Source organism: Cyprinus carpio, chromosome A20 (genome assembly GCF_018340385.1).
Source record: "Cyprinus carpio isolate SPL01 chromosome A20, ASM1834038v1, whole genome shotgun sequence".
In the NCBI taxonomy this organism is placed as follows: domain Eukaryota; kingdom Metazoa; phylum Chordata; class Actinopteri; order Cypriniformes; family Cyprinidae; genus Cyprinus; species Cyprinus carpio.
The window spans coordinates 4,011,697-4,038,822 of record NC_056591.1 but is presented as its reverse complement, the minus strand read 5'-3'; the positions used below and the strand labels follow the sequence as shown (position 1 = coordinate 4,038,822).

Sequence of the window (27,126 nt, the reverse complement as noted above, 5' to 3'; positions counted from 1 at the left end):
AACTACATTTCCCGTCAGCAGCCTGATAAGCCCCGCCCCGTTTGGAGGATCAGGAAGCAGTAGGCGTGTTTTCATGCTGTCTAATGGAGAATGGCACCGGGGCTGTTTAAATGCGTGGAGTGTAACGAAGATGCAAACGAACTGCATCGAGATTACAGCAACGGAATACTGAAGATCACCATATGTGTGAGTGTATCATAAAGTTCAGCGTTTCAAGTTTAGTTTGTTTTCTGTTCTGCTCAGGTTAGCATGCTCGCAACTTTAGGCCTGATGTAAAGCACATAGCGAAGAGCACGGCTGTTTGTAACTATTTTACTCTTAAGTTAATTTTATTTATGTATTTATGTATGTTTTGGTTGGGGAAAAAATTAAACACTTTCACCATATTGCACAGAAAAAAAAAAGAAAAAAAGATATCGTTTTGAATTATTGATGACTAATTGTATTTTTATAATAAATAAATAAATAAATATTATTATCTGACGCTGTAAAGCTAAGTTCCACGAAATATCTGCATTTGAAATGTATTATATGCTTTTTAATGGTTTTCAGCAAAATGTAAGTACGTTATAAAACCCAAAACAAATATTTCATGAAAAAAATATGCATATACAGATTTTTAAATCAGTGATTTGTCTAACATAAATTGAAATTCATAAATTGTCATTCAAAAATAAAACTGATGTGTTTTTCCCCTCTGCAGAGTTCATGCAAGAAGCCAGTTGACAAATACATTGAGTATGATCCAGTTATTATTCTGATAGATGCCACTCTATGCAAAATCCAGGCTTTTAGACATATCCTCTTCAACACTGAGATCAATGTGAGTAAAACTTTTTTTAACCGTTTTTGGGGTAAAGAGAAATGCATGCAGAGAGTTTGTATACTGTGTGCAGAATACAGACGGCATAAATGGTGTTGTATTGTGAACGCAGCCTCTGTTCCGCTCTCTCTAGATCCACTGGAAACTGTGTGTGTTCTGTCTGCTGTGTGAGGCGTATCTGCGCTGGTCCCTCCTGCAGGGGTCCCAGTCCAACGATGACCCCGCTGATATCATCCGTTACACTAAAGAGTGGGAGTTTTACTGCCTGTTTGCACTGGCTTCACTGGGTAAATCATTGTTTTTTTTTTTTTTTTTTTGTGGTTTATTTTTTTAAGATTCTTTAGTGAATAGAACATTTAAAAAACTGCATTTATTTGAAATTTTGTTGCTATAATAATCATGTAACATCTTTACTGTCACTTTTTTTTGGATTAATTTAATGCATCATTGCTGAATATAAGTATTAATTTCTTAAAAAAAAAAAAAAAAAAAAAAAAAAAAAAGCCAAAATCTTTGAACAGTACTGTTTATGGTAGGATTTGTTCTCCTTGCACTCCTTGACATTGCATTGTTTTCTGACTGTAATATAGAAAGAATTTTCTTACATTAATGAGAATCTCTTGAATAATGATAACAATAATAATAAAAAAAAATCCAAAATTGAACATGTGGATGGAACATGATTTTCTGTCACTGAAATAATGCCACCCTGATAAAAAAAATCTTAATATTGTTTTTATTTTGCAAATTATTATTATTATTATTATTATTTTTTAAATACATTATATGTACGTATGTATCTATATATTATGAAATTGCTTGTTCTTCATGAATGTTCTTCATGTTTTAAGTCACTTTTTTTGATAAAAGTGTCTGCTAAATTAATAATTATGATTATTATTATTATTATTTTGATGTGGGGGTGAAATATGTCCTGGACATATTTTCATGAGATTCATCCAAGTACTACCATGATGTAGATGCACTTACAATTTAATATAATATACTATTGAACATTTTATTTCTATATTATTATTCTAATATATTATGCATTATAGCTCATATATTAATATTTAGGGTTTTACGACTGTAATGCATAAGCTTGCAATACATTAATGAGAAACTAAGAATATTGTTTTCTACTTTACCATAATGAGAATTTGGGGGGAAATGTGCTTGATTGTCATTCAAATAATGACAATTCAGAAATTCACCCTAACAGCGTGTTCTCTGTGTATGTGTAGAGTTGGCCGTGTTCTGCATAGGTGTGTTGTTCATCCTCTGGACGGCGCAGTGCTGCTCTGGTTCCTCTTTAGAACTGAAGGCGCTGTTGAAGGCACTTCTGCTCTCCAGCTACGGCAAAGTGCTGCTAATTCCAGCTGTCATCTGGGAGCACGATTTCTCCCCGCTCTGCTTCAGCCTCATACGACTGTTCGTCCTGACCTCCAATTCACAAGCCATAAGAGGTGAATGTCAACAAACACATACTTTTATGGAATCCATACACAATAAACACACTCTTTCATTCACATTAACACCCAGAGACAAAGTGAAATGTCCACATCACAGTCACAGAACCAAAGTAAACACTCTCTCTCCCTCTGGTGCACCCTGTTTCCCACACACTTGTGTTCACACAGAGGATTGTATTGTTTTGAGTGGGCCGTTGTTTGTGTAAGGTCTTCATGGGTGTGTGAACCACCCCCAGCAGTTCCTGTAGTGTGTGCAGATGTTTCACCAGCACTGTTTTAGAAATATCAAAAGTACCAGTATGCTGGTACCAAGTTAATGCTAAATTTGTTTTAAACAAAGAAACAAAACAATAAATTAAAGTGGATTTAAGGCAATAGTTCACACACAAATTAAAATTTAGCTAAAAATGTGCCTCAGGAGATCCAAGATGTGTATGAGTTTGATTCTTCATCAAAACAAATTTGGAGAAATGTAGCATTCCATCACTTGCTCACCAGTGGATCCTCTGCAGTGAATGGGTGCCGTCAGAATGAGAGTCCAACAAGCTGATAAATATATTAAAATAACCCACAAGTAATAAAAGAAAACCACAAGATGCATGTTTGTAATAAACGAACATTAAGATGGCTTCAGTGAATAAGGCGTCTAGTCTGAATCAGGAGAGAAATATGCATGGATCAAGCACCATTTATATGCAAAAACACTCCAAATATGACAATTTTTTGACAAATATGTCGAGATATGTTGTTGTGAGAGAATGGACTTTTTCACTGGAGGAAATGTTATTTTGAATTATGGACTAGTATTTTGGCTAGAAGCAATGGTTTAAAGTTAAAATGATGGATTTGTTTCTTACAAACATGCAGCTTTTCACTTCACAAGATGTTAATTGATGGACTAAAGTCATGTGGATTGCTTGTGGACTATTGTGATGTTTTTGTCAGCTGTTTGGACTCTCATTCTGACAGCACCCATTCACTTCAAACTTAGGTGGTCTCAGGGTGAGCAGATTTTCATTATTGGCTGAGCTATTACTTTAATGGCAATTCACTTTGGTAACTAATAACACTATAAAGGTAGTCCGCTACATTGTGATTTAAAGAAATATATATATGATAATACAAAAAAAGATCAATATATGGGCAAATGTTTGAGTTCTTTAGCACATCTGGACACTGCTAAAAGATGCTCCACATTAAAGGCATAGTTCACCCAAAAATTCTGTCATTTATTAATCACTCTCTTACCCAAACCCATAAGACCTTCGTTCATCTTCTGAACACAAATTAAGATATTTTTGATGAAATCCGAGAGCTTTCTGATCCTGTATAGACAGCAATTCAGCTGACACATTCAAGGCCCAGAAAGGTAATAAGGATATCAAAAATATCTTAATTTGTTTTCTTTAGATGAACGAAGGTCCTACAGGTTTGCAACAACATGAGGGTGAGTAATTGATGACAGAATTGACATTTTTGGGTGAACTATCCCTTTAAATGTATTGTGTAGTATTATTATTTCAGTGACTTGCTATTCTTTTCATGTGGTGCAACCAACATGCAGAGAAAAACGTAAAACAGGAAATTATATAATAGAGAGAACGCCAGCAAACCCTCATGACTGTATGTCAGTAAGCGTACTAATACTAAGAGTACATTACGAACTTGGCACATGTTTTAAATATGGGTGTAACAGCACACAGAAGTCACGGTTCCGTACGTACCTCGGTTTTGGGGTCGAGTTTGATACAACAGTAAAAAAAAATTTTTTTTATTTATTTTGAACAGACAGTAGTGCTACATACATGTAGCATGAGCAGTTGTTTTATGAATTAGATCATATAAGTTCAAGATTTAAAGCAAAAACGGAACGACTTTAGATTTGTGAAATTATGCTGCATAAGACAAAAACAGCAGACGGGTTGCTGAATGAAAATGCAGATTTATTCTCTGACAGCAGATGGCGCTTATGGAACAGCAGTGATGTAGTGTTTCCTTGGTTACCGCTGTAAACAAAGCAGCTTTTATATGCATTAGATTGAGGTAAGAAAAAAGAAAATGCCAAGGAAACATTTCTGAAGACGGGAAGTTCCTCTCAGAGAGACATTCATATAAACCCCCACATATTTCTCTTCCTATTCTTCGAGCATCACGAACAGTGAGCTTGTGTTAGCGTTGCAGTACTGTGTGTGCCCCTTCTAGATTGAATGCCTATGACTGACTGTATTTGTCGTCTGACTGCATGATCCGAACCATGACATCTGTATCGTGACGAGAACTTGTACCATTACACCCCCAGTTTTAAAATGAAAATACCTTTTCTTTTATCATGGACATAATTTGTGTTTTCCATGTTTCAGTGATTCTGAACTGCAGTCGGCGACTGTCTCTCGTGGCGGTGTGTGGTGGCTTGCTGTTAGAGACGTGGGTTGCCCAGGCTTTAAAAACACTGCAAGTCTGTTCACAAGACTATCTGTCAATGCTCTAGACGAGAAGAATCTAGGAATCTGAAACCTCAGGATCATCTCAAACCCTTGACAGTAAACATCAAACTGTCCCATCTAGAGATATATGGATGCTCTATGAACTGTTGCAAAACTTTCTTCATGAATGATTCAAGTCAGCCTTGCTACCAGCGGAGAGAGTTTGATTTCTGAAACTGATTGGCGTGTAAAATCTCAGATGTGAATGTTGAGACATGCTTGTCATTACTTCAGAGATGTTCTTTAAACAAGATGTTCCGTACAAAGGAATTCAGTGGCAATGCCAAGTGAAAGTAAATGAGGTCATAGAGAGCAAATAGTTTATCTTTACTATGGTTACCACATGGTTATGGGTTTTTTTGTTTTGTTTGTTTTTTCATGCAGATATGTCTGGTTTTACTAAGTTAACACCGTTTAAGACCAGTAATTTCTCCTCACAGAAGAACTAGTTTGGGTCTGTATAGTAAAGAGCAAGCCTGTGCAATTTTAACAAAATCATGTGTGTTTATAAAGACTTTGAAGGCGCAGCTTCACATTCCTGAGGTCATCTGTCAAATTCCTCAATTAGCTCTGCTGAGAGAAGATGTTGAGTCAAATGTACTACAGATGCCTGTGGAGTAGTGTCAACACAATTTGTTCACTTACTGTAATGATCTGAATGGCATCTGTTTTGTATTGGATGGTTTATGTAGACTTTCTTGCTGATGTCATTTATCTCCGTTACATGAAGTGTGGACCTTCAGTATGAACTTGTGCAACTTGGGACTCCCTAGGAACTCCGGGAATAAATCTTGCACCTCTTTGGGAAACTGAATGTTTTGTAACCGTTTAACTGAAGGAGATTGTGGTTAATAAATGATATGTTTGATTCTGTGTGGTACTGGTATTCACTGTTTAAAAGTCGCACGAAGAAATTCAACGGAAGATTTAGCATACAGCATTGATTGAGTGTGAACTTTAAAACTGATAATTTCGGTATCAACGCAGGAACCTTAACTGTTACTTAAGTGTTACTTAAATCTGTGAATTACTGTATGTATGTGTGTATACAGTAGGCTATATATACACACTGTATATGTGTGTATATATATATATATATATATATATATATATATATACACTGTATCTCAGTGGTGTTTCTCTCTCACACACACACTCATATATATATATATATCTATATTTGCCATTCAGATGACCAAGAACATCCTTATTTCGGATGGTGACCACTTTATTAATTAAGAAAACTCAAATTGTGAAACTTGTATATTAAATAAAGTCTTTGGTTCTTTTAAATGTGATGATTTTGGCTCACATTTAACAAAAACCCACCAATTCACAATTCACAAAATCTCAACAAATTAGAATATGGTGACATGCGATTCAGCTAATCAACTCAAAACACCTGCAAAGAAGACTGCTGATGTGACATTGACACCCTTCACAAGGAGGGTAAGCCACAAACATTGATTGCCAAAGAAGCTGGCTGTTCACAGAGTGCTGTATCCAAGCATGTTAACAGAAAGTTGAGTGGAAGGAAAATGTGTGGAAGAAAAAGATGCACAACCAACCGAGAGAACCGCAGCCTTATGAGGATTGTCAAGCAAAATTGATTCAAGGATATGAGTGAACTTCACAAGGAATGGACTGAGGCTGGGGTCAAGGCTTCAAGAGCCACCACACACATACGTATCAAGGAATTTGGCTACAGTTGTCGTATTCCTCTTGTTAAGCCACTCCTGAACCACAGACAATGTCAGAGGCGTCTTACCTGGGCTAAGAGAAGAAGAACTGGACTGTTGCCCAGTGGTCCAAAGTCCTCTTTTCAGATGAGAGCAGGTTTTGTATTTCATTTGGAAACCAAGGTCCTAGAGTCTGGAGGAAGGGTGGAGAAGCTCATAGCCCAAGTTGCTTGAAGTCCAGTGTTAAGTTTCCACAGTCTGTGATGATTTGGGGTGCAATGTCATCTGCTGGTGTTGATCAATTGTGTTTTTTGAAAACCAAAGTCACTGCACCCATTTACCAAGAAATTTTGGAGCATTTCATGCTTCCTTCTGCTGACCAGCTTTTTGAAGATGCTGATTTCATTTTCCAGCAGGATTTGGCACCTGCCCACACTGCCAAAAGTCCCAAAAGTTGGTTAAATGGCCATGGTGTTAGTGCGCTTGACTGGCCAGCAAACTCACCAGACCTGAACCCCAGAGAGAATCTATGGGGTATTGTCAAGAGGAAAATGAGAAACAAGAGACCAAAAAATGCAGATGAGCTGAAGGCTACTGTCAAAGAAACCTGGGCTTCCATAGAGCCTCAGCAGTGCCAGAAACTGATCACCTCCATGCCACGCCGAATTGAGGCAGTAATTAAAGCAAAGGGAGCCCCTACCAAGTATTGAGTACATGTACAGTAAATGAACATACTTTCCAGAAGGCCAACAATTCACTAAAAATAGATATATTTTTTTTATTGGTCTTATGAAGTATTCTAATTTGTTGAGATAGTGAATTGGTGGGTTTTTGTTAAATGTGAGCCAAAATCATCACAATTAAAAGAACCAAAGACTTAAACTACTTCAGTCTGTGTGCACTGAATTTATTTAATATACAAGTTTCACAATTTGAGTTGAATTACTGAAATACATTAACTTTTCCACAACATTCTAATTTATTGAGAAGCAGCTGTATTTGTATATACACACACTACTTTTGAACGATAAAATAATTTATATAAATACATTTTTTTTTCGGTGTAAGATATGCTTGGTTTAAATCATAATATAATCAAATGAGTAAATTCTAAAGCATCTGATGCAGTAGCATTTAAATTCATTTCTATGAATTCACAGCTAAAAATAGTTTCAATGCATGAATAATTTCAATGATTTACAAAATATTTTAATTCAGCGTTGTCAGTCTATAGAGTGGAAATATACAATCCAACCTGCATATTTTGTCATCAGAAGATTGTTATGACTAAACGCAGGTCAGTGTGGAGTGTCCACAAGTCAGAACAGGTTTTTAAATATCTGTGGGGCTTGATCATACTCTGGTATTTGTTGTCGTTCCTGACGTATATAGGGTTTGGTTCAGGTCTGAAGAATCTCTGTTTCACAAGTCAGTATTGTTTAAGAGTAAAATAGCATGCTAAATAAGTCCTGAAAGTAAATTATCCAATAAGCAGAGAATGTAAGGTTGGGCTCCACTCAAAATTAAAGTCAATTAGTTTAAGTCATTCTTTGAATACTGTAGCCTATTGTATTGTGCTTTTCAGATGCTATCAGGGTGCCCTTAGCATAAATTCAACATATAACCTGACAATATAAGAAGGATTATTTATTTTAGTAAACATTTACTTTAATTCGAGTCATGAACATGTTTTATGGCTTTAGTTCAACTTTAATAATCCTGGATTGGTTCTCAGAGTCAGTAATTAAATCTCTTGATTCGTATGGATTACTTTCATGAACTTTTTGAAGCTTGAAAGTTTTAGACGAATGGACTTTCAATGGAAGAATTGAATAGCAATCTCTTTTAGATTTCAATATCTATAAATAATGACAGAATTATTATAATTTTTTTTTTTTTTTGGGAGAACTATCCTTTTTAAATTCTTTAAATGTCTTCATATCTATATGTCTTCAGATGTAACGGCTTCTTTTCCACGGTCTCTGTCGCATAGGCAACACTCGTCTTTCACTTATTGGAGTTTGAGCAGAAAAATCCCTGGTCAGCGTGACGCGGATGCATTCAAGAAAGATTACAGTAATCCAGCTCAATCTCCTGAACAGGTGCTTAGGCCCAAACTCAGAGGTGTGGATTTAGATTTAGAGATTTAGCGCACAGCAAACATTGAAGAGGAACATCTAGCCTCCCTTTTGCTAAAGGACAGTGTATAATTGCATCAGTATTGACGCAATCCTATTAAATGTACTGAGATATTAAGTTAAAGATGGTACGGTTACACCTGTGATCAGTAGAATATCATTATATCATCAGCAGCTTACTCAGAACACCACAATTATTCATCTCTTCAATATACAGCATCAATTTGTGATTTATAATCCCATTATCAGTTTGTTCCTGGCAGATCAGGGCAAGAACTCAGTGTTCTGCCCATTAGTTAAAGGCCAATGCTGGACACTATTCAAACATAAAGCAGAGCATCTCTGGCTCTGTTCAGATCAGTATGATATCCTACTATAGCTATGGCATACAGGCTAAATGTACAGGGGTTGGACAAAATATTGTGAAAGCCCATTGGGACATGGACACAGTCATTGTCAACACCTGACCCTGTTTAATTTAGCAAGAGGAATCAAATTAGGCAATGGTCAAATAATATACATCAAAAGGGAGATGGAAATTTAAATTGAGTGCATTGCATTATTGGATATTGCACACAGTAAGCTCTTGTGTGCTGCTGATTTTGGCATATGTAGGTCAGGCTGATATCATATGCATAACATTTGCATACTGTGCACAGTATAAATACTAAATACTGCAGCAGTAGTAGCATATGACAGTGTGTTGTTCCAACTTAATAATATGCATAAGTGTGCATCTTTTCTGCATATACAGAATAGATTCATTATACATTTGGCAAAATGAGCAGTAAAAAATGTGAGAAAAAAAGATGTGAATGTGTGAAATATCATATCCTGCAATGCAATGAACTTGACCTTCTATTTCCAGCATGATGAATGAAACTGAAGTAGTATCAACTGCATTCATTATTTGACAGAACTGTCAATAATTAAGATTTTTTTTTAATACAAAACTGCATTAAAAATGCAAAATAAACAACCGTTTTTTTTTGTTTGTTTGTTTGTTTTTTAGAAAAGGTCATGTGACAACAATGCATACTGAAAAAGTCTGAAAAGTTTATGGTGGAAAGCACCAAAAAAACTTTTTTTTTTTTTTAAATAAAGATATTTAAGAATTATATTGATTCTTGCACTGAATTAAGCATTTGAGCTCTAAAATTCTAAAGTGACATAAAAAATCATAAAAAAACCCAAGATGGACCATACATTATATTTATTTTGCATCACTGACACGCTATAAAACATACAAAAGGATCATTCCTGTATCAATTATCAGGTCAAATCTCATAAATGCACTGTTTCGCACAAACACATTTGACAATTTTGAAAAACATTCAAGAACAGACTGACCAAAAACAAGTCCAACACACAAACGGCATCTAATTTAGCATCTTTGTATGCAAAACACATAACGAAACTCGAGTGGGAATTTCCATGCAGGATCATAGCAATAAATGAGTGCAGGGTCGTAGATAATGAGGTGGGTGCTGAGGAGACATTTTCTGGGTGGAACTTTCTCCTGTTATTAAGAGGGACTGAAATGAATGCATGGGCCAGAGATGGCAAAAAACACTTGGATTCAAAGCTGAGGTGTGTCAAGGCACAATGTGTGAAGTTCAGTGCTGATTTTGGTCAAAGCACCTAAAGCCTTGCAGGTTGCATAACAATATCTTTTTTTATTATTTTTTCAGTTTTGCTCTCAGAATTGAACCAAATAAGAAGGTTATAAATTGTAAAATAGTGTTAAAATCGAATCAGGACTTCTATAAATGCTGGGAATTAAAAAAGATCCACTTGTTTGTATCTGCTGGTGTGAGAAAAAAGTTTTCAGAGCTCAAACACACAAGAGGTAGAAGAGATTCTCTCTCTGCTGATATTAATATTCTTGTAGTTAGAAACACAACGATGATTATCAGTTCTCAATCACAGTATTAGATGATCCATAACGGTGCATTTGAAATCCAGGCATTCAGTCCACCAACACTTCAAGAAAATATGTTATAATGTATAAAACGCTTACATTTGTGGCATGCTATGATATGCATACACTGAATCTTTTTAGTGGATTTGATGGCCGTTTGTACTTGCAAAAACAAAGTTTATGATCTCACATTATGAATACAGGAAACCTTGACATTTGAGCAAAAACAGACATGAGGATACTCCCATGATATGCACTGAGAGAAAGTTCGCGCACAGTGGAAGACTGAATTCAAGCAGCAATTATACTGTAAGTAAATAAATAAAACATCTACAAAACATGATCTAGAATAGGTTTGCATAAGGTGAGCGGGAAATGCTATGGAGCTGGTTATCGATTTACTTATAGAGCGGGAGGAAAATGCATGAGAGGTTTGCATAAGGTGAGCGGGAAATGCTATGGAGCTGGTTATCGATTTACTTATAGATAAAGCATGGTCATGGTGAGTTGCGTTTTGTTTTGGTGATGCTGTTTCAAGCTCTTTGTGCTGGTTATACCCTGGATTACATTTCAGCAAAGAATAGGTAGCATTTCCAGCATATTCAGAATTCATATTTTCAGTAAAAACAAAACCCTGTCTTCTGCAAGCACCCAGCGAGCGATTGCTCAAAGAGAAATAAGACTTTTTAGCATCAAACCAATGTCTATAAATTCATCAACACAAGTTTAACATGATTTACTGCAAACATCATTATGAAATGATATGCTTCTCCCCTTATAAAAAAAAGATTTCCAATGTTGATTAATTCAGGGGGGGGATACTACTGTATGTAGCATATTATACAATAAATAATAATTCTCAATTATATTTACTATAGAAAGAGTCTGCTGTAAAACTAAAAAATGCCAGCAAACTAAATTATGGCACAGTTTGTTTTCATTAAAGAATAAAAGTCAAGTGTTTTAGATTGTGATATGGAATGAGTCGTGTATCCAGCTGTCTTTGGATGTCCCGTTTTTAGGAGATGTATCGTTTCCATCTGGCGTTTCGGCTGGCGTCATACCGGACTCAGTATAATATTCCTCATCTTCATCAAAATAACCGTTCTCCATCCCGTAGGGTCCATCCGCACTGGATACAGCGGAGAGGTCCTGACAGCTGCCCTTGTACTCCTGTATGGACTCGTGAAGGGACCAGAGCTGACAGAGCAGGGACATGTCCTGCTGCCGCAAACCCACCTGTGCAAACAAACCTAATGAGTGCTTATGGAAACATCAGAGGGACAACTCACTGCACACTAGAACAAAGAACCCAAAACATTTACTTTGAAATCAATCTGTGGTATTCAGTCAAATAATGTATATTTTGTGTTTGCATTCCAAACCTTATGTTGTTTAGGTTTAGCTTTGTTCTGATATTGAAATGATTTGATCCTTTCCCAGTGATGGTTCATGCACAAATATACTCAAAAATAGATTCAAACAGAATCTGTTGTTTTTAAATGTTTAAGCTGAGCATTTATGAGCATCACAGATAAGATATAAACCGAACACTCAAATTCGAATATTTTTGCGGATCACGATCACCTTCAAAACATCTGAAGCGATCATCTGTGGCCATCGCAGGCAGGTTTCGAATGTGCGAACCGAACACAGGAATCGAACATTTTTTGTTCATCATGCGCAAAGTCGGAACATTTGAATCGAACACTGTTGAGAATCGGAAGCGTTTCAAAAATTCAAATAAAAACTAAAGTTTGAAGATCAGGTTCACTTTCAAAACATTCAAAACGAAGATTTTTTTAGGTTACGACTGTACGAAACTAACAATTTTGTTCATCACAGGTGGGACTGAACAAAAAAATAACGAATCGAACATTGTTCTACTCAGGGACTGAAGGAGTGTTAAAACACACACATTAAACACTTTAGTGTTTCAAAAAAATCTTTAGTGAACATTTTGTGCATCACAAAACTAGCATTTTGGGCATCACAAGTACATTGAAAACAGTTGAATCGGACATTTTGGGCATCAGATATTTGTTCATCACTTAAGCGCAATAGGAACATTCTAATGGGAATCAAAGGGGTGTTCAAATAATAATATTAATAATAATAATAATAATAGGGCATCCCAAGCACAATCAGAACATACAAATCGAATATCGCTGGGAATCACGATTAATAAAAAAATTAAATCAAACATTTTCCAGGAACAGTCACGTTCAAATTATTCGAAGCGATCATCACAGACTAGTGGCGAACATTCGAATCGGTCAATCTGGGCATCAAAGGGGCGTTCCATTCTTTTCATATGACCGCCAAGTTTCTTCCGAACTTTCGAATCGATTCGCGTCCCAAAAAAGTTCTAATCGTGACTACGCTGTCCAAAGATGTTGACTAGATAGGAAGGTCACTACTAGGCTTTAAAACACAGACACTGACAAGTTAAATGAACGCCTTTGGTCTGGAGAACAGCTGTTGCTTACTATTCTGTACCCTTACCATCTCTTTTCTGAGCAAAGCAAGGGCGGCATCCAGGTTTGCTGGTTTATTCGCCAGCAGATTGTCTGTGTTATTCCTTCCTCGGCTCAAGTCGTCCTGAATCATGGTCTTCTTCACATACATCCTCTCCATCTCTCTCCACGAGCCGCCGCTGGAGTTGAGCAGTCCGCTCAGGCTCTTGGGCAGCGGCGGAAGACCCTCAATACAGGCCAGCACACCCCCCGCTGCTCCATTCCCAGTCTTACCATTCATACTAGCATTCACAAATAACACGCTCTGCTCACAGACGAGTGTACAGCAACGGCATGTGATAATGTTCTTAAAGACCTTTACACCCTGATGTCGAAAAATCCATGTACCAGCCACTACTCCGAACAGCACTATAATCTGTGTAAGGCTGCAACTCGCACTTCCTGTCGATTTAAAGACCCAGAACAGACTGGGCGTGGCCGCCAATGACGGACAGCGAGGTCATGAATATTAATGAGAATTAAGTTCAGGATTAATCTTTTCTTCCGATCAAAGCGCAGCCAGAGCTATTGTCTGGTAACCTACATTTTCATCACGTGTTACATTATTTGGACTTGCTACTGACCTGTTTGAAAAAAAAGAAAAGAAGTAATTTTAGGAAAAAATAAATAATAATAAAATTTAAAAAATAATCAAAGTGAATAAGTAAATAAAATAAAACATAAGGCAATGAATGAAAACATAAATAAAAGGCCAAAGATTTGCAATCTGTTCTCAGTTTTATTTATTATTATTTTAAAAATATACATAATATTATTTGGATTTGCTGCTGACCTCTTTGGAAACAAACAAACAAAAAACATTTGATTTTAAGAAAAACAACACACTTAAAATATTTGAATCAAAATTTAATCTGATCAAAGCACAAAGTTCTTGTGTGATAACCTACATTTTCATCACATTTATAATATTTGGATTTACTACTGACCTGTTTAAAAACAAAACAAAACACAATTTTAGAAAAAGAAAAAAAATGTGTAAATAAATGTTGTTAAAATAAATAAAAAAAAAGCCCAATTTGTAATCAGATTTCGTAATCTGTACTCAAAAATTAAAAAATGAATACTTATTATATTCATTATTTAAATGTACAAAATATAATTTGGTTTTGGCACTGACCTGTTTAAAAAAATAATAATTTTAAGAAAAACTAAATTATAATAAAATAAAAAGTAAAATATATAACATAAAAGATTAATTAAAATAGATTAAATAAAAAAAAATTGCAATCTGCTCTCAAAAATTCTAAAAAATATGTGTATATTTTAAGTATATTTGTATATAAACATATACTTAAAATATATTCACTTCAAGAAGTGTTAAAAAACATGTACATACTTATATAAATACAAATGTGTTGCATCTATGTTGTTATATTGTAATTTAGCACTGGTATTTTGATTACTGGGTTAAATCCAGATCAATCCTTGGCTTGAAGAGCACATTGGCAGGATATGGTCAGATGAATTGACTCAGGGTGAGGTCAATCCCCACACGGGACAAAGGTGTCAGCAGCGGGCAGATGGTGACCACGAGCAGCCCCCGCCCCGCCCCTCTGACACAACACACCCAGCTGCATCTGGACACAAAGCACTGACATGAGGCCATTACAAAACCAGCATGTGCACACACAAAGACAAAGCTGCTAAACTTCACGGCCTGCTTTACCAACCAATGAACTACATGCACAAAATGATCACAAAATAATGAAATCCACAATATGGTCGAAACGGTTATCTGTGTTGGAGACTCTTGAGAAAAACCATGAAGACCATGAGGACATTGTGTCATGTTAAAAAACAACAACAACAAAAAAAAACAATGTAGACCCAAACAATTCACTTTTTACGGGCTCTTATGTCTTTTTTTTGATGGAAAAATAACAGCACAGCCATCCATTTGCAATTTTTTGTGGTAATAGTTGGTTTGTCAGTCTAAAACATTCAATCCTGTGTGATAAAATGACACAAATCAATCAGTGCTTAATCTTTAAAATCTTGAAATCTTATTTCAATCCTGCTTTTCCATAGTTTTTCTATGTCAACACATGCTAGATGGACGTGTTTGTCTCTCAAGTCTTTCGTGGTATCTTGCACAGTTTTAAAAAAACAACAACAACGCAGCGCTCAAGGTAAAAGAAGTTCAACTTAAAAAAAAAACATCTTTTGCATTTTTATTTTTTTCAGTTTACTGCACTGCACTTCACTTTTCTATTGTTCTTTTTGCAGCATCTCAAGCATGACACGGCATTTTAAAAATACGGTACTCAAATTAAAATTAATTAAACTTCCTCAAGAGACAAATGATTCGAAACATTTTGGGCATCATAGGCATGTTCAAATCTTTCAATATGAACATTAAGTTCCTTCCAAACTTTCGACACACATTTTGTGTGAACGGCCCCTAAGTCTACTTTATTCTGTAACAATACTTTCTTAAAATTACGAACTAGCATATTCATTTTAAAAATGTTACAGAGTTTAAAAGGTTTCAGAATTATCCATGTAAAACTCAATTAAAACATGTAAACAAAAGAGTGTTTCACAAAGACAAAGGGCTACCGAGATACTTAATAGAACATTTATTTCAACAGTTTACAGGCAAAAATAAATCAGGCACAATTTTGAGGTTTTAAAACATGATAGTAAAATCCACTTAAAATATACAAACATTAATAACCACTTAATAAAATTCTCACTTTTAACTTAAAACAGAATGTCAATATAAAACAAAAAAGTTTTGCCCTAAATTGGCCAACAATAAACTGTGCAAAGTTTCACTCCTAACAGAGAATGATGCATTAACAGCACGGCTTGCCTCGAGAACCTGTAGTGCATGTTAAAACGGCATGCATACATAACGAATGACATCACCGACGCCTGCAGCATCTCAAACACTAACAAATCAATGTTACGCTAACGGGCCTATAAGTGAACCACGCCAAAAGCAACATCTGCGTGTTCTAGGGTAACCTGAGCAGCGTGAACTCCTCACCAGGCATTGTTTCCTTCTAAGGTGGGTCGCTGGATCTGAAACACAACAATACTCGTGACTATGATCACATCGGGAGGTTTTAACCTGCACACCCAATGTTCACTTCTGGGTGGGGTTAGTTTTTGAACGTGCGCATCCCTCGAGGGCACAAAGTAGATGTGAAATTATTATGCAGAAGGTGGCACAAGCTCCGCCCCCAATCATGGCCAACCTGAAAGAGCTGTTATTGATGACACAGAGATGTAAGCAACCTTGCAAAGCCTGATCCGGCAGAAAGCTACGCACATCTAAATCCAGCAGCGGACAGCCAAACGCATGAGAAATTCAGTACATGAACCACGGGCATCAAGGACAGTGAGTGACGCCTCTTTAAGCTGTCAATCACACATTTTTCCCATGATGCAAATGCTCTCGTTTACAAAACTGAGGTAGAATAAGTCAGTAACTGCACAAAAGTACAAAAGGAAATGTGGCACGCTTTTAAGGGTATTGTGCTACCAATGACATAAACATTTATTTTAAGAACTAGCGCTTATAGCTATTGCATTGGAATTAAAATATCTCACTACTATGACATAAAATAATATTTTAGCTTTCTATTCGAAGCTATACCTGAGATATAGTAAACACCTCTCCTAGCTTTACTAAAGCCCTATGGCCTGTACTTCCTTTCAGTGGCTATGACAGACAGGAATCCAGATGCTCGTTAATTGTGGACTCGGGTACTTTGCTGTGGCACACGGGGCAGTGGACGGTGTTCTGGATCGGGGGACTGTTTGCTTGCTGATCCCTGACTGCAGGCAGAACCGTGTCTGTGGACTGCACTGTGGATGTGGCGGACTTGTCATTTGTCCGCTGGAAGTAATCAAAGATATGTTCAGATTTATGCTCTTCCCATGATCTCTTCTTGGCTCCTGAAGGCGTCGTTCCTGATGTTTGGCTGCCAAAGCTTCTAGGGCTTGGAAAGTTGGATTCAGGCTTTTCGGAGCCTCCAAAGTGCTTAGAACTGGACTCTGAAGTAGTTGTGGAAGTACGGGAACTTTGGGGACTGCCAGTGATTCGGAATCCTGAGCTTGTAGCATCTGATCCTGGTTTTTGGTTACTTCCGAAGAGCTTAGAAAAGTTAGCCGATGTGCCAGTTTCAGACTTTTGGGGGCTTCCAAAGGTTTTCGACTTTGAATCTTGGAATTTCGAACTTTGAGCACTTTTTCCAAAATATTTGGAGAGATGCGACTCTGTTGAGTCATGCTTTGGCACTGTGGCACTGTATGAAAGATGGTTATTGATCAGGCTAGTTTGCCCGTCTAAGGCACTAGATGAAGATGGTCCATTGCTTTTAGCAGGGTTTGCTGTTGAGGCATCAGTGGCAGGCTTGGAGGAACCAGCCGCACTGGCTGCTCTCTCTGGAGATTTGAGGACTATGGCCTGGAAGAGATCTCGTACTGACCTCTGTTTGCCTCTTAAGCCATTGACTTTGGCAATTCTCACCGGTGAGCCATTGACGTTGGTGAAGGCATTAGTGTTACTAACAGACTTCCTGCGGGGAACAGTCGATGCACTCGAGTTTGCCTCGATGGGCTGTAGTCTTGGAAGAAGCGGTGAGTCAGGAGGAGAGGCGAGAGGTTCGGGTTGAGCTTTAGGAGGACTCTGACTCTGCTTGTCTGCAGAAGTCTGTGTGTTACCTCCAAGAATAAACCCTCTCCCACTGAATGGAATGAGATTTCTGATGTCTTGTGAGCCAGAGCCTGCAACACAATACATATAGTTCAGTCAAATAAAGCTAAAGTTTGATTGTCCAGAAAAGTGTACAGTGTGGGGCTATCAAAACATTGCTCTTTGTTTGTTTGAGCAACTTAATATTGCAACACTGGCTCAACCAGTGGAATTAGTTTGGGGTGGGACTATCTGTTTGTCTGACCAATGGCAGACAGGGTTTGTGTTCATGAAACCTTAAGGTGCGTTCACGCCTTTGTACAACCCGTAATTACTACTTGTAAACTCTGGATTTTCCAAGAGCTGCCACCTGCAAAACCTGACCTCTGCAACAACTTCAGAAGTAAAATGTATTTCAGCCACTGATCAACAATGCGTGGCAAATTATAAGATTTTTAAGCATTACAGTATTTATTTGTTGTGATGTATGTTTTTTTTACTGATTAAGTTTAGTTTAATGGTTTCATTTTTTGCACAGATTTGTTGCCACAGAATGCCAAACAGCACAGTAAAATGTATTTGAACAGAATGTCTGTTTATTGAAGTTATTACTTTTAGATTTTTAGTTTTTTTTTTTAATATTTTTAATGTAAATTTTTTAGGAAAGTTTATACACTGTTTAACTCTTTCCCTGCCATTGACAAAATCTGCCGTCATTTATGAGACGACGCTTCCCTGCCATTGACGATTTTTTTAATTTGACGGTCTTCCATGTTTTCGCTGTTATACAGTAGGTGGCGCTATTAAATCTTTTTCTGAAAGTGTGTTAAATCTCTAGTTAAAAATACGGCGAAGAAGCAGACACAAGGGATTGCGTACGTAAAATAACGCGATCAAGCATTAAACAGCATATGAATCAAAACTGCCGTATGAAATGTTAACTCAGGAAGTGGTACAGGACTGCGCAAGCATTAAATGTGTTGATTGACTCGATCTACTCCATCTATGTTTTGATCATCGATCTGAATCTGATCCAGATGAAGTCTTTGACAAAACGCAATTTTCTCAGCTTTTTGTTCAAAATGTTGCTATTTTTGGTTTAAAAGCAGAGGCTCTGTTCTTTCCTTTGACATATTGCATGTTCAGATCACCTCACCACTGCAACAAAATATCGAATTCGAAATTGAATTTTGTGAAAATGATAAAAAATGCTGGCAATGTTTTTAAAAACACTGGTGGGAAAAGAGATGATGTGGGAATGTTGACTGGATCACCTGTTGTGCTGCTTGGAGGCTTCGAATTCTTGAAGGTCTTATCGGAAGATTTCTTGTCTTTCTTTTGATCATTTTTGCCTGTTTTCCCATAATTCTCTGGCTCTTTGATTTTGGTGTATGTTCCACCGCAGGTCCTTTGGTGCCCAGCCCACCAGGGGTCTCTTGCCGAGGGAGGCCTGTTCATCGCACGCTTTACGTATCCAAAGAATGGTCTGTGATTCTGACAGGGTCCGTTACAGCGCCACCAGTGCTGCCTGTACACGTCCACCTCATCGTGGAAGGAGTGATATATCTGTGAGAAGAGGAAGATATTACACACAGAGACTGGTGTCATTAATATTCTTGAGCTTAAACACTAACCACTTCTGAAGTCATGATGTACAGAACACTCTCTCAGCAGCCGTTTACGATCACCATTTATTTATAGCACATCGTTAAACTAAGCTTTTAAAAACTCACGGTGCACACTACAGTCTTCAGGTTTAAAGTGTCCCAGACTTTATGGAAATAAAGGTTAGGATCATGAGTTTTCAGTGGTACTTCAGCACACTGTTAGTAAATATTAACACCATTTGTTGTTTGCTTTTGGGATATGATAGCGCATTTAGATCCCGGAAACGGTGACATTAAACGTGATATTGTTTAATATCAGAAATGCCTCTTACAGTGATGTTAGTGCCGCTTGCTTGGTTGATTCTGTTCATGTGTTTGCAGAACTCTGGACCATGGCCATCTCGATCTCTGTTGTTTTGAGTCACGAAGAGAAGAGCATGAATCATCTCATGAAGAAGAGTCTGTGGAAAGAAACACTAACAGTAACCCATCAAGAAATACATTGCGGGCACATTATCTGAAAGAAATTGAAAAACACAATAAAAGTTTGTGAGAATTTGAATTTTTTTCTCACATAGAGCAGAAAGGAAAAAGATGTTTAAGAGATGGAACATGTTACTACACTTTAATGATAGATTAAATGATTTAGGATCAGTTGTAGTGTTGAATTGTGCACAATAAGACCAAAACATGTATTAACCCTGTAAAGCCTGACATATGAAATAAAAACCCCTTACAGCTCATTGAACCTTCAGAATTTAGTCAAATCAGTTGCATAGGTTTGAGGTTTTGTACCATATTTAATACACACTTTTATGTTTGATGTTTTGTATCATATTTAATACACACTTTTAAGGTCCATATAATATGATATAGTGAGAATACAGCACTCATACCCTGAGAAAAACACCTTTAATCAGAGGCCCAAAAAAATGCAATTTAATGCAGAAGATATTTATATGGCCAAAAGATGCAAATCCAATAACTTGTAATGTAATCAATAAGATTTTTACAACACTATAACAGACTACTTGCATAAAATGCATATACTGTAAATATCGTCTGACACTCTATATCTCCCAATAATGTGTCTTAGTAAAATTATAATTAATTCTTAGTTTTATAATCAAATATAAGTGTGGTTTTTATTGTGGGGGCAAAACATATAATGCAGAGCAATACAAAGATGACTGAGAGATATACAAATAAACATTCCACAAAAGCTAAATGTATCATATGCAATATATATATTCTAATTAAATAAAATAAAAATAAAATTTATTCTAATTGTTTATTTCATAAAAATAAAAATAAAAACATGATGGGAGACTTTTTTTTTTTAATTATACTAAAATATTTGTGTTGGTTTTGATTCTATTTTGACTTCAAGAGTCATGCTTAACCAACCTGTACAAGATCTTTGCGGGGTCTGAGCTTCAGGAGTGGTTCACTGAGTCGAATAGAACACAAGCCTCCTCTTCCCTCATAAGAGCACACACCAGCACACCTGAGGAGTCAAACATTACACCATTAGGACAAGGTCTCTCTCTCTCTCTCTCTCTCTCTCTCTCTCTGGATCTTACAGGGTCATCCGTGGGCTCCACTTGACCTCCACACCGCTGAGTTTGCCCCAGAAGAAGCGGTCATTGAACTGCAGGAACATGGCCCTCACGTCCGGACTGGGGTCCAGCACCTCCCACGACTCATCTACGACAGACAGCGGTCTCTCAGGACCGGGCTGGGAGCAGGACATCACGTCCGTCAGCCCAGACGAGTCAATCTTGCGCTTTTTACTGGACGGATAGTCTTCATCAGTCCACGTGGCAGTCGCGGTCTCCTGATCAAACTGCTCTTGTAAACGAAGAGCGAGTAAAAAGTCTTCATCCTCCATCATCCGTCTGCTTTTTATCTGTTTGCTTTTTGAGGAAGAGCAAGAACTCCTCATAAACCCATTAATCGCGACCAACGAAACTCTCGCCTAATAGATTATCGCGGAGATTAATGTCTCAAATTTTTGAAAGAAACCTATTTCCACCAGAGACCTATGGAAAACTATTGTTGGCCAATCGTAAAGTCACACAGTGTTGGGAATGCTGGGAAATGTATTTCTAAGCCTAGTTTTTATAATGTTATGTTATATGCACGAACAGCGCAACATTTGGGACTCGTGGATGTTGCAATATGCAAACAGATCAAAACAGCGCTACAAAAATAACAACCCGTAAAAACAGTGCTACAAAAATAACAACCCGTGGAATGCGGGAGGAGACGTAAAATGTTGGCCAATCAAAATAGTTGCACGGGGTTGTTAGATCCACACAAACAACAACAACAAATCGTATACTTATTTGTTGTTTGTCATTTTATTCGTCATGTGTTAATTATTTGTAATTGGATGATTAATTATTCATTCATTATTGGAGCGAATATCGGTTAATAACCAACATGGTGAAAAAGATTCCCTTTAAGTAATTCATTCATTTTACTCTCAACAATTCCAACCAAAAGATGTCGCTTAATTTGGTGTTTTACTCAAATGGGTATAATGACATATTTCAAAATATGTAAAAAATAAAATAAAGAAAATCTACTTTTATTCCATTTATAACACGTTAACATGTGGTACAGTTCTACTACTGTATAATTAAATGGGTATAATGTTATATATATTATATATATATATATATATATCTAATATATATATATATATATATATATATATATATACACACACACATACATAAATTTGACACTTACTGACCAGATTTATTATTATTATTATTTTTTTTTTTTGGTAATCAAGCTTTTTATTTATTTACATATTATGCATATTAACATGGACATCAACACCAAACGACATTAAACTAATCAAACATATTATAAGTGAGTGAATCTTTTTCTTCTTTTCTTTGTTGTTATGTTCAGTATTTTGAAACGTTCGCTTGTCACGTGATGTGACGTCACGGGGAGGTGACGAGCGTTCCCTGTTGCGGAAGCGATCAGCTCTGCAGCTGAACTGCAGTGACAGCCTGATTTTCACGCACTTATCCTCGTATTTGTGTTTCATTCATACACTTTATTTCGCCGTAACATCGAAAACAATGGCAGAGACTGGAAATCGTTTGCGCAAGTTGCTGGAATCCCCTAATTTCGACCCTCAGTCGTACGTGAAGCAGCTCTCGCAGCAGTCGGACGGGGACCGGGATCTACAAGAACACCGACAGAAAGTACAAACACTCGCCGACGAAACCGCGCAAAACCTGAAGAAAAACGTTTATAAAAACTACAGGCAGTTTATTGAGACAGCCAAGGAGATTTCTTACTTGGAAAGTGAGATGTATCAGCTGAGCCACATTCTCACTGAGCAGAAGAGCATCATGGAGAGCATCACACAGTCTCTCCTGTCCACAGATAAAGACCAAGCAGCCAAAGAGATGCTCGCAGCCTTCCCAAAGGAGACTGAAGAGGTTAAACAAAGAACCCTAACCACACTTTTGGAAAAAGTGGAGGGATGCAAGAACATCATGGAAACCCCAGGCAGATATCTGGTCTATAACGGTGATCTTTTGGAGTATGACGCGGACAACATGTCACAGATCCAAAAGGTTCACGCGTTTCTGATGAACGATTGCCTGCTCATCGCAACCTGGCTGGCCAACAGACGCGGAGCCGTGAAATACAAATACGATGCCTTGTATGATCTAGAAAGCTTTGCGGTCGTGAACGTAAAAGACAACCCTCCGATGAAAGACATGTTCAAAATCCTCAGGTTCCCCGAGAGCCGCATCTTCAAAGCCGAGAACAGCAAGATCAAGAAAGAGTGGCTGGAGATTCTGGAGGAAACGAAGAAAAACAAAGTGGCGAAAGACAAAAACATAAAGGAAGAGGAAGTTCCGACGTCGCCGGTCAGACAGGAAGTCTCCACAAACCCGTTTGACGAGGACGAGCCTCTGGGTTCAGAGGAACTGGTGGATCTCAGTCCCGAATGGATCCGGGAGCTTCCAGAAGACCTTGACGTGTGCATCGCTCAGAGAGACTTTGAGGGTGCCGTTGATCTTCTGGATAAACTAAACGAATATCTGAAGGAGCAACCAGTGAGTCCACGGGTGAAGGAGCTGAGGGGGAAGGTGGACGAGCGTGTTCGACAGCTGACCGAGGTCCTGGTGTTCGAGCTCTCGCCGGATCGCTCGCTCCGTGGAGGACCGAAAGCCACGCGGCGCGCCGTCTCTCAACTCGTTCGCCTGGGACAGTCCACGAAGGCCTGTGAGCTGTTTTTGAAAAAACAGAGCCCGGCCGTCCAAACCGCCATCCGGCAGCTTCGCATCGAGGGCGCCACGCTGCTTTACATCCAAAAGCTCTGTAACATCTTCTTCACGAGCATGCTTGAAACCGCCAGGGAGTTTGAGACGGATTTCGCAGGCAACACTGGCTGCTACTCCGCCTTCGTGGTCTGGTCTCGTTCGGTGATGAAGATGTTCGTAGATGCCTTCAGCAATCAGGTGTTTGACAGCAAAGAAAGCTTGTCCACCGCTGCAGAATGCGTGAAGTTCGCCAGCGAGCACTGCATGCAGCTGAGCGAGATCGGCTTGGATCTGACCTTCATTTTACAATCGTTACTCGTGAAAGACATCAGGGCGGCTCTCCAAAGCCAGAAGGACATCATCATAGAAGCAACGAAGCATCGTAACTCTGAGGAGATGTGGCGTAGGATGAACCTGATGACTCCTGAAGCTCTGGCCAAACTCAAGGATGAAATGCGAAGCTGCGGGATCGGCAGTTTCGACCAGTATACGGGAGAAGACTGCTGGGTCAACCTGAGCTACACCATCGTGGCCTTCACCAAGCAGATGATGGCCTTCCTGGAGGAAGGGCTGAAGCTGTACTTCCCCGAGCTGCACATGGTGTTTCTGGAGAGCCTGCGGGAGATCATACTGGTGGCGGTGCAGCATGTGGACTACAGCCTGCGCTGCGAGCAGGAGGCAGAGAAAAAGGCCTTTATTCTGCAGAACGCGTCGTTCCTGCATGAGACGGTGCTTCCAGTCGTGGAGAAGAGGTTTGAGGAGGGAGTCGGGAAACCAGCCAAACAGCTCCAGGATCTGAGGAAGAGCTCTCGGTCTGTCAGGGTCAACCCCGACAGCACCATGTCCGTTGTTTAATAGAGACGTGAATGAATGAGACTGCTAATGCACTTTAGGTCTCCAAGTCTCAATAGATTTCACTACATTGCACTCAAATGACTCATTTTTGGTCTTGTGATGCACTCCGAAACCTCGCACACTCTTTAAAGAAATAGTTCACTGAAAATAGAAATTCTGTCATTTTATACTCGCATTCATGTCAAACCTTTATGTTGTTGTACATAGAACTCAAAAGGATCATTTTTAATGTTTTTCAAAATTTTCAAATGGGTGTCAAGCTTCAAAAAATGGCAAAAAAGCACAATTGAAAAATTAGTCTTCAAAATACAGCCTATGGCTTTGAAACAGAATGAGGGTGAATAAATGGCAGAATTTTCAATGTTATGTTCGTGTCCTTTAAGTCCAACTTTGGAAGCCTATGTCTGCTACAGAATAAAAACAAAAAGGTAACTGCGGCTTTTTATCTCACAATTCTGACTGTTTTTCTGGGTTTATATCTTGCAATTCAGACTTTTTTCATTTTAGTCAGAATTTGGAGGTATGATATTTACATGTAAAAAACGTTTTGTGACCAACTGTGACTTTTTATCTCAATTGTTTTTTTGTTTTTTTTGCAATTGTGAGTTTATATATTATATTTTACAATTCAAACTCCTCAGAATTGCTTATAAACTTATAATTGAAAGTGCAAATTAATATCTCACAATTCTGAGTTTATATCTCGAAATATGGACTTTTTCTCAGAAGTGTGATAAGGAAAGTCAGAATTGTGTGTTTTAAAAATGGTCAATTACCTTTTATTTTTCGTTCTGTGGCTCTATATCAAACCAAATCGCAACTGTATAACACTTAAATTTCATAATATTGTTTTAATTGTGCTTTGTAGAGAGATCAGCTGTTGGTTCTTTAGTCATTTATAATGAACTATATTATTAAACTATATAGAAATTAATATTGCCCTTCTAAACGTAAAGAATTGCATTTCATTTATCATTTCAATCAAACAAAAAGACGGATGTAAAGACGAAAAAACTTGTGTTTATACTGCTTTCTTTTGAGTGTATTTTTGTACACAAACTAGTAAACACGGTTTATTTATAATATAAAAGCAAGATGCATTAAACTCACTAACATGAATATGCTTTATTCTCTTGATCCTGTGCTCCAGATGTCAAAGCTTTTAAATGTGCTGCCCCCTGGTGTACAGGGAATTGTTCAATAAAAGTAAGGCTCTGTTAAAAAATCGCAAAGCCAAGAGTCTTGACAATAACCCAGAGTTATTAAAAATATTCCCCTTTCATCTGTTTCTCCCTCTCTCTCTCTTTGATACTGCTGTTTCTGTTCTCTGCCAGACTTCATATCCTTGATCAAATATTCACAAGGTCTTTTTGTATTGTATTTTTGTTGTTTTAACCCTTCCGGCACATAATACACAGAAAACTTTCAATTAAACTTTTTAATAATATCAGGAAAAGTTTTGAGGTGTTGGCACTATTCTTGAGACTTAAATAAAGCTATTAAATTAACTTCTAAATCCATTTTTAAACAAGAACTTTAACGCATGTATTAATGCATGCAAGAAAATCTAATTTCATTCTTTGATGCAGTCTGGTTTGCAATGACACACACACAACACGGATGCTGGTTTTTCAGTATTCTAGGTCTGCGTCACCCTGTGGGTTATGACAGGAGTTCATTTTCTCTTGGCAGACCCCCAGCCTAATCTCTTGGATCAGTCTCTCGCCTCTGAACAACACGACAGCCATGTGAGAAAGCACAATAGCACGTGCCTTCTCACCCCTGATTCCCCAATGTCAAATAAATATTTGAAACACAATTGCACAAAAGTTTTCTTTCCTTTTTCCAAAATTTCTCTCATTTATTTTCTGTATATGTGTGTGTGTGTGTGTGTGTGTGTGTGTGTGTGTATGTATATATATATATATATATATATATATGTATGTATATATATATATATATATACATATATACATATATACACACACACACAGTGGGGCTCAAAAGTTTGGGCACCCCTTGCAGAATCTGTGAAAATGTGAATAATTTTCAAACAATAAGAGAGATCATACTAAATGCATGTTATTTTTTATTTAGACTACTGTCCTGAGTAAGATATTGTACATAAAAGATGTTTACATTTAGTCCACAAGACAAAAAAAATGCTGAAATTATTAAAATAACCCCAGTCAAAAGTTTGGGAACCCTTGGTTCTTAATACTGTGTGTGGTTACCTGATGATCCACGACTGTCTTTCTGTTTTGTGATGGTTGTGCATGAGTCCCTTGTTTGTTCTGAACAGTTAAACTGAGAACTGTTCTTCAGAAAAATCATTAAGGTCCTGCATATTCTTCAGTTTTCCAGCATCTTTGCATATTTGAACCCTTTCCAGCAGTGACTGTATGATTTTGAGATAAATCTTTTCACACTGAGGACAATTGAGGTACTCAAACACAACTATTAAAAAAGGTTCAAACATTCACTGATGCTCCAGAAGGAAACAAGATGCATTAAGAGCTGGGGGTGAAAACATTTGAACACGATGAAGATGGCCAAATTTTTCTTATTTTGTTGAAATATTTTTTCCATTTAGTTCTGCCCTTCGTAAGCAACAGAAGATACTTGTATGTTTCCCGGAACACAATTTAAGTACAATTTACCTTGA

At 37.5% G+C, this 27,126-nt stretch overlaps 4 protein-coding genes across 4 annotated transcripts; 2 read left to right on the top strand and 2 right to left on the bottom strand.

Annotated features, from left to right (window-relative positions):
- Nucleotides 1-27: 27 nt before the first annotated feature.
- arv1 (ARV1 homolog, fatty acid homeostasis modulator) lies at nt 28-5,651 on the top strand. Its single transcript, XM_019074387.2, has 5 exons — nt 28-186; nt 704-823; nt 957-1,110; nt 2,068-2,289; nt 4,656-5,651. The coding sequence occupies exons 1-5, from the start codon at nt 91-93 to the stop codon at nt 4,781-4,783; spliced, it is 720 nt and encodes a 239-aa protein (XP_018929932.1). The 5' UTR covers nt 28-90; the 3' UTR covers nt 4,784-5,651.
- A 5,324-nt stretch (nt 5,652-10,975) lies between these two features.
- LOC109057177 (protein FAM89A-like) lies at nt 10,976-13,447 on the bottom strand. The gene is made up of 2 exons (XM_019074386.2): nt 13,022-13,447; nt 10,976-11,755 (listed from the first exon to the last, which is right to left on the bottom strand). The coding sequence occupies exons 1-2, from the start codon at nt 13,271-13,273 to the stop codon at nt 11,480-11,482; spliced, it is 528 nt and encodes a 175-aa protein (XP_018929931.1). The 5' UTR covers nt 13,274-13,447; the 3' UTR covers nt 10,976-11,479.
- A 2,170-nt stretch (nt 13,448-15,617) lies between these two features.
- LOC109057184 (DNA-dependent metalloprotease SPRTN-like) lies at nt 15,618-21,211 on the bottom strand. The gene is made up of 5 exons (XM_042777398.1): nt 20,889-21,211; nt 20,713-20,812; nt 19,638-19,766; nt 18,973-19,264; nt 15,618-17,790 (listed from the first exon to the last, which is right to left on the bottom strand). Exons 1-5 carry the CDS (start codon nt 21,197-21,199, stop codon nt 16,724-16,726), a joined length of 1,899 nt encoding a protein of 632 aa, XP_042633332.1. The 5' UTR covers nt 21,200-21,211; the 3' UTR covers nt 15,618-16,723.
- Nucleotides 21,212-22,249: 1,038 nt separating this feature from the next.
- LOC109057182 (exocyst complex component 8-like) lies at nt 22,250-24,952 on the top strand. Its single transcript, XM_042777397.1, has one exon. It carries the CDS (start codon nt 22,407-22,409, stop codon nt 24,459-24,461), a length of 2,055 nt encoding a protein of 684 aa, XP_042633331.1. The 5' UTR covers nt 22,250-22,406; the 3' UTR covers nt 24,462-24,952.
- The last annotated feature ends 2,174 nt before the right edge of the window (nt 24,953-27,126 follow it).